At 35.4% G+C, this 7,657-nt stretch overlaps 1 protein-coding gene across 1 annotated transcript; it reads right to left on the bottom strand.

The window, feature by feature from the left end:
* Positions 1-787: 787 nt before the first annotated feature.
* LOC106797183 (rhodocoxin) lies at positions 788-1,612 on the bottom strand. The gene has a single exon (XM_014771242.3). The coding sequence runs from the start codon at positions 1,480-1,482 to the stop codon at positions 1,012-1,014; it is 471 nt and encodes a 156-aa protein (XP_014626728.1). The 5' UTR covers positions 1,483-1,612; the 3' UTR covers positions 788-1,011.
* Between the last annotated feature and the right edge of the window lie 6,045 nt (positions 1,613-7,657).

Genomic DNA, 7,657 nt, shown 5'->3' with positions numbered 1-7,657 from the left:
AAACTGTTTGGATGCTTCTCTTAAATTCACTTAGGATTTGAATCTGCGCTCAAATATGCATACTCTTTTGCCACTGTTTCTCTCAAGTAACCATGATGTTAATAGTTATAGGGGAATTCCATTGCTGTCATTTTATATGTATGGTTATAATTATCTACATTGGGTGCTTCTAATGTAGCACCATGAGGACTGTTAGCTACTGTACATCATCTTACGAAAGATGATCAGTTTTCCTCCCAAACTCAGACAACTGCATAGGCCTAGCTATTGTCCGACTCACCATTTTAGCAGTAACAGGCTACTAAAAATCATTGCAAATACACATAACTAAAATTAAGAATCCAAGAATATCCACCTCAGATCAGACAATTAACCTAGAGCAATGTTGTTAAATGGCGGCACCACCGCAGAATGGCAAGGAAGATTCTTTTGCCAACTGCCATAGACAGTTCGTGAAGGGAGGCTTGCTATGGCGGAATTTGGGCCTTCTGCTGTCCTCCATTGATAACACTGACCTAGAGACTGGTTAAGTTGACAACATTCAAAGGTAGTCAACAAGCTTGCAAAATCAAGCACACTAAATTGCAAACAGGTTCACCACGAAAACCTTAAGCCTATAATTTTTGCAAGAAAGAAAAACCCTAATCACCCATTTACAAACTCCTCCACCAGCAAAACGATTCCACATTTTCCATTTCCCCCTTTTTATCACGACATCAAAAAAAATCTAAGCGAAGAAGAGAAACAAGAAAGGCCACAAAACAAACTTATAAGTTAAAGCAAGACCTTAATATAACAATGCTATTCATCATATCATAATCATCATAATAACAAAACACAAGTTTGCAAATAGTTATCCATAGCGAGCCAATAACAGGCACGGGAGTCTAAAACCACCAAAAATATAACAAGAAGAAACCAATACAAGCTTCAACCACAGTTCTGCTATGTTTCCAAAGGTTCATGGATCACATTATTGAGCCATAAAAATAAAAGAGGTTCGCTTTGGACTTAGGAAGTGTCCCAGGGCCTAGGTTCGGGGAGAGCAACGACCATACCTTCGAGGTCGAGGTCGAGGAGGACCTGGCATCCGAGCCTGGAGTGCTTGTTGAGGGCTCTGGCTCGGGAATTGCGGACGAGGACGTACTCCTCGTCGTAGGAGCGAGGGGGGAGCTTGTCGAGCCACTCCTGGGCAATGTTGACCTCGCAGTGGGCCGCGCAGGCGTCGATCTCCTCGAGGCGGTGGGACTCCGGGTCGACCAGGCCCGTGTTGATCAGGGCCTTCAGCAAGGTCTGGCCGGCCAGGCCCACCACCTCGTGCTTCTTTCCCACGAAGTCGATCGCCGAGAGCCGTACGATGCGGTCGGCGACCTTCTTCGTGGAAGAGGAGGTGCGGCGGTAGATCAGGGATTTGGAGAAGAACGAGAGGGAGGGGAGGCGGTGCGCTTGCGAGGACAGTCTCTGCAGATTCGCGACTGCCATTGGTGCTTCTTGTTTTGGGAAGCTCGTCGAGAGTGGTCTTTTGGTTGGGAAATCGGAACAAAAGAAATGATTGGGTTTGGCCGTGAAATGGGCGGAATACAAGGTAGCAAATTCCTAGGTGCACCCATTCCAATCTCTGGTACATCCAGCATTTTAAGTGAACTGACTAAATTATCCTTTACTTAAAATTTTGAAAAACTCTCCCTCTCCCTAAGCTGTGTTATTGTGTTTTTCCTCTTCTTGTTCTTCAGTTCTTCTCGTTGCGTCGCCGCGTATAATTTATATAGATTGTCAATATGTATGCATTATACGAAATCTCAACCCGTATAATTATTTAATTTTTTAAAAATTTATTAATTAATAAAATAATAATTGAATAAATTATTATTATTTAAAAATAAATTAATATTTTTGTAGTTATAATATTTATTTAATCAATTATATTTGTTTTTTGAAGTTGGTTTTTAATAATTAATTAATTAATTCAATAATTAATTAATTTATGTATTTTGTTTATTTAAAAATGAATGTATAAATATTATTGTTATTTATTTATTTTTAAAATATAAGTTATTTAATTATATTTGATATTTAAAATAGTTTTTTTTATAAATTTTTTATATATAAAAAATTCCAATTTTTTATAAATATATATTGTACAATTTAGTTAAACAAGAAAATCTATATGACAAATTTTTTTATTGATATAATCGTATAAATATTATTACATTAATAGTATTATATATATATATATATATATATATATATATATATATATATATATAGTGTTTGGAAGTATAAAATTTAAATTTCTTCATTTGTTTATAAATATTTAAAAGTATTCAAATACTAATTTGTAAAAAGAATAAATAGTCATTCATTAGAAATAAAAAAACAAGTTTGTACTTAGATTTTCATCATATATTTTAGTTTACTAGAATTAGTGATGTGAAGTCTATAAATTTTAAAAAAGAATTTCTATATTGATTTATGAATATATAAATGTATTAAAAAAGTTATTTAGAAAATAATAAAATAATTATTTATGAATTATTAAATAGTAATTTATTAAATATTTTAAATCAAATTTATTTATTAGTCAATTTCTTAGTTAGTTTATGAAACTCAACTATTATTTCAACAATTAATTGTTATTACTATTTAAATTTGTAGATTATGATTAGAACCACATGATTATGTCGTGCTTTAGGCAGAGTTACAAGAAGAGCTTTAGGGACACAAGTTAGCGGTGATGTGGAATAAGCCCCTCAGCGTTGAAGGTCGACAGCATCTGCACGTAGATAATGGGCAGCTGCAGTTGTTGTTGAGGATGTTGATCATCCAACTGACGAGGTTTATGAACAGCCTTAGGAGTCAGTTACTGATGATGTACGTGATGATGCCCAAGGTTTTTCAGGTAGGTCCCATGATACATCAGTTTTGACAGATTATGTTTATCATGTGGCAGCCACAGTTTGGGCATGAGAGGTACTTATTACTTGAATTATGTAATATTTGAATAACTATTTTTCATTTAACCTGAAGTAATTTATTTTATTTTTTTCAAGAACGTCCTGAGTTGAAGTTGTCCTCTCATGGGAGGAAGGTACAAAAATTTGGAAGGCATGCACCAGAGATTGAAGGCATAATGGTTGTCACAGGATTAAGTCTTCTGATTGCATGTTCCTTGGGCACTGGTGACAGGGGACTTATATCTACTTTTGCATAGAGGTGGCACAAGGAAACTAGTAGTTTCCATCTTTTGGTAGGAGAGGTCACTTCACTATCACCCTCGATGATGTGGCATTTTTGCTACACCTGCCCATTACAGGAGCCTTCCATACCTTTGATGCTCTTCATGTAGACCAAGTTGTGGACTTGTTAGTTGAGTTGCTTGAAGTCAGTACACAATAAGCAAAAGATGAGACATTTCAATGCCATGGGGCATATGTTCGCCTATCTTGGATGCGAGACATTTATCATAGCAAATGTGACGCAAGATAGTGGACTGTAGCAACTCGAGCACATCTGTTGCATCTAGTTGGTTGCACACTGTTTTCTAACAAGAGTGTCATACATGTGCATGTGGTATTCTTGGACGCATTTCCTAACCTCAGCCAATCTGGAAGCTATTCATTGGGAGCGATTGCATTGGTCCATATGTATGACAATTTGAATGATGCATCAAAAAAATCCGCTAGGCAACTTGTAGGATATATCACACTATTACAGGTATTTATAATTTCGTTTAACTTCAATTATTAGTTTTATAGTTTATATTTACTATTGATTAGAATTTTTTTTTAAATATGTGCAGTATTGGATCTACGAGCATTTCCCTACTATTGTTTCGTGTGTTTCCGATAAGGATTATCATGAAAGGAAACCGCGTGCTTGTTGGTGGAAGTCTGGGAAGGCATTAACAGTGTCAACGTATCGTAAGCGATTGGATAGATTGACGTCAAATGTTGTCTGTTGGATTCCTTATGGTGATCACCGTGCATTCAAAGAATTTGAGCTTATCTCCTTATTTTCGGACAAATTAGATGTGGTTCATGTATTGTGATACACCGGCCAGAGAGGGTAGTGCGACATTTTGGTTATGTGCAAACAATTCCTCCACACCATGTTGCTCCAGCTTTATCTATAGAGAAGATTGACGATAGAAGGATGCAGTTTTCTGAATACCTTGCACCGGTGGGTCAGATTTGTGTTGCTCCTAGACAGTGTGCAACTGACTACATGGAGTGATTCTATATGATATTTGTGTAGAAGCAAATGACTTTGATGTTTTGATGATGATCATGATGATTTGATCCAAATGATGCAAATGCGCCTTTCAAGTTTAAATTCAAGACAATGATTCAAGAATACAAGACACAACATCAAGATGATCACTAGTATTTTAGGAAGGGAATTCCTAATTGATATAGCAAAAGGTTTGACCAAGTAATTTAAGTTAAAAAGTGTTTTTCAAGAAATTTACTCTCTGGTAATCGATTACCAGAGGATGTAATCGATTACCAGTGGCCAAAAATGGTTTACAACAACTACTAAAAATTTGAATTCAAATTTTAGACTGTGTAATTGATTACACAATATTGGTAATCGATTACTAGCAGTTAATAAACGTTTTAATTCAAATTTTAAAACCTGTAATTGATTACACAAATCCTGTAATCGATTACCAAAGGAGATTTTCAGAAAATAACTTCCAAGAGTCACATCTATTCAAATGGTTTATGAATGGCCATCAAAGGTCTATTTATATGTGACTTGGAAACACGAATTGTGAAAGAGTTTTTATTGCCCAAAAAGTTTTATCCTCTCAAAAGATTAAGAGAGTTTTTCTGAATTGAAATGTCTTATCCTCTCAAAGATTCCTTGGTCAAACACTTGCATATTCAATAAAGAATTGTGATTGATCTTCATTGTACAATCTATCTCTTTCAAGAGAGATTTCTTCTTCTCTTCTTCTTACTTCTAAAATGGGATTAAGAGACCGAGGGTCTCTTGTTGTAAAGGATTCCTGAACACAAGGGAAGGGTTGCCCCTGTGTGATTCAGACTTTGTAAAAGGAGTTTTACAAAGAGAGTGAAAAATCTCAAGTGGGTTGCTTGAGGATTGGATGTAGGCACGGGAAGTGGCCGAACCAGTATAAATCAAGTTTGCATTTCTCTCTTCCCTTAAACTTCTTTTATTTATTGCTATTTATCTTTGGCTTGAAAGAAGTTTATTTTGAATTGTCTTTTGAGTAATTCATGTTAAGGGTGCATTGTTAATCCAAAAAGAGAGAGTGAAATTTTAATTGGGGAATAGTTCTTGTTATCTTAATTCAACCCCCCCTTCTTAAGATAACTGAGGCCATTTGTCTAACAATCTGCCCCTTTATGAGTCCTACACAGCCTGAGGATCCTCCTAGACATCCCCGTCGATACAGCAGCTATGGCAGAACCACTTGCACCTACACCTACTGATGTAGACAAGCCTCGACATGCAGCAGTATAATATAATTTGAATTCATTGTTAGTCATTTTATGAGTCATGCATACAATAATTACTTTTTACCTTGTTGTCAATGTCATAGGACACTTGCCAACGTATAGTAGAAAGGTTGGAACACTTGATCAACAGGAGGATGATTACTATTGGAATTAAAGCATACACACTAACCAAGGAGTGCCTAAGAATCACCAAGGGTGTACTGAGCAACGAAATGTTTATCTTCTGTCGAGACGAAGGCGGCATACACCAAACACATGAAGATTCTTGGGATTGATTAAGTTGTATAGGAAATATATATGCAATTTGACTAAACAATGTTTAATGTTTGTTATTATTTGACAAACAAGTATGTTATGACTAAGGTTTTAATTTGCGTTTATGTAGTATGTGAATATTAAGTTCTTGACCTAGCTACAATGTTTCAAACTGTAATTCATAAAATAAATAAACCCTAAACCCTAAAATAAGTATGCCCTAAACCTTACACCAACAAAACCATAATTCCTAAAATGAGTAAACCTAAAACACTCAATCCTCAGTTAAATAGCAAGCATAAACCTTAATCGCCTAAAACCTAAACCATAAACTAACTAACCCCATATCCCTAAAATAAGTGAAGCATACACCCTAAACCCTAATCCATAAACTAAGTAAACCCTAAACCCTAAACCCTACACCATATACTAAATAAACCATAAACCCTAGACCATTAACCATAAATCATAAACCTTAAACCATAAACTAACTAACCCCTTAAACCCTAACAACTAACTCTTAACTAAGCAAACCCTAAACCCTAAATTCAATAAGCCCTAACTGATACAACCTAACTGTAAAATAAATCAACTGTAACACTTACCCTAGGTAAACCATAAACCCTAAGCCCTAAGCCTTAAGACTTAAACCATAAACACCTTACAATTAACAAAGTCAGACCTAAACCCTTAACCCTACAATAAATGAATCTTAAACCCCATAAACCATAAAACCCATAATTATTTCTTCCTTTTATGTTTTGCCTATTTTTTCTAATATGAATATTTTCATAGTTGACAAATATGTAAAAGGAATAATTATATGAACGTCCATTGAAACACATGTTAATTACCATATTACTGTTGGATCAAGTGGCCTCATAATAATTAAGAAAGTGGGGGGGGGGGGGTTGAATTAATTATTCCTAAACCTTTACTAATTAAAAATTTACTCTTCTAAGGCTTTTACTAATTTGTTAAGTGAATAAAGAGTAGAGGAGAAACTTAACCAAAAGTAAAAGCGAAAATTAAAATGCACAACGGAAATTAAAAGAGTAGGGAAGAAGGAAACAAACATACAAGAGTTTTTATACTGGTTCGGCAACAACCCGTGCCTACATCCAGTCCCCAAGCGACCTGCAGTCCTTGAGATTTCTTTTCCAACCTTGTAAAAATCCTTTTACAAGCAAAGATCCACAAGGGATGTACCCTCCTTTGTTCTCTTTGAACCTAGTGGATGTACCCTCCACTAGAACTGATCCACAAGAGATGTACCCTCTCTTGTTCTCAGTCAAACCCAAGTAGATGTACCATCTACTTGTACCACAAAGGATGTACCCTCCAATGTGTTAAGACAAAGATCTTAGGCAGTTAAACCTTCGAAACTTTGTGAATGGGGATACAAAAGAATTCTCAGGCGGTTAGTCCTTTGAAATCTTTTGTATAAGGGAAAGAGAAGAATCAAAAGAATTCTTAGACTGTGTCGTTTTGAATTCTTTGACAAGGGAGAAGGGAGATACAAAAGAATTCAGGCGGTTAGTCCTTTGTTCTTTTGGAAAAGGGAGAAGAGAGACACAAAAAGAATTCAGGCGGTTAGTCCTTGGTGAATTCTTTTTGGCAAAGGGAGAAGAGATGAAAAGAATGAATAGCACAAGTTTTCAAGGTTTAGAAAACCAGAAAACTTTGGAAAGCTTTTTGGCACAATGAAGAAGAAGAAGTTCAAAGAGATTCAAAGATTGTAAAGGATTGTATTGTAAAGGTTTTTCAAGATGCTTGAAATGCAAATCAAAGTCTTGCTTTTATAGACTTTTCATGTTTGGTCAAGAGAACCATTTAGAAGAGTTATGAGTTTTAGAAAAAACTTAAAACCAATTTGAAAAGGTCAAAAACCATTTGAAGAGTTACATCTTTTGATT

Source organism: Glycine max, chromosome 18 (assembly GCF_000004515.6).
Source record: "Glycine max cultivar Williams 82 chromosome 18, Glycine_max_v4.0, whole genome shotgun sequence".
Classification (NCBI taxonomy): domain Eukaryota; kingdom Viridiplantae; phylum Streptophyta; class Magnoliopsida; order Fabales; family Fabaceae; genus Glycine; species Glycine max.
The sequence above is the reverse complement of the archived record's forward strand: the minus strand, read 5'-3'. Positions and strand labels throughout refer to the sequence as shown.

Bases quoted from the DNA above. Each gene is read 5' to 3' on its own strand.
- LOC106797183 (XM_014771242.3), bottom strand. From the start codon at position 1,482: ATGGCAGTCGCGAATCTGCAGAGACTGTCCTCGCAAGCGCACCGCCTC.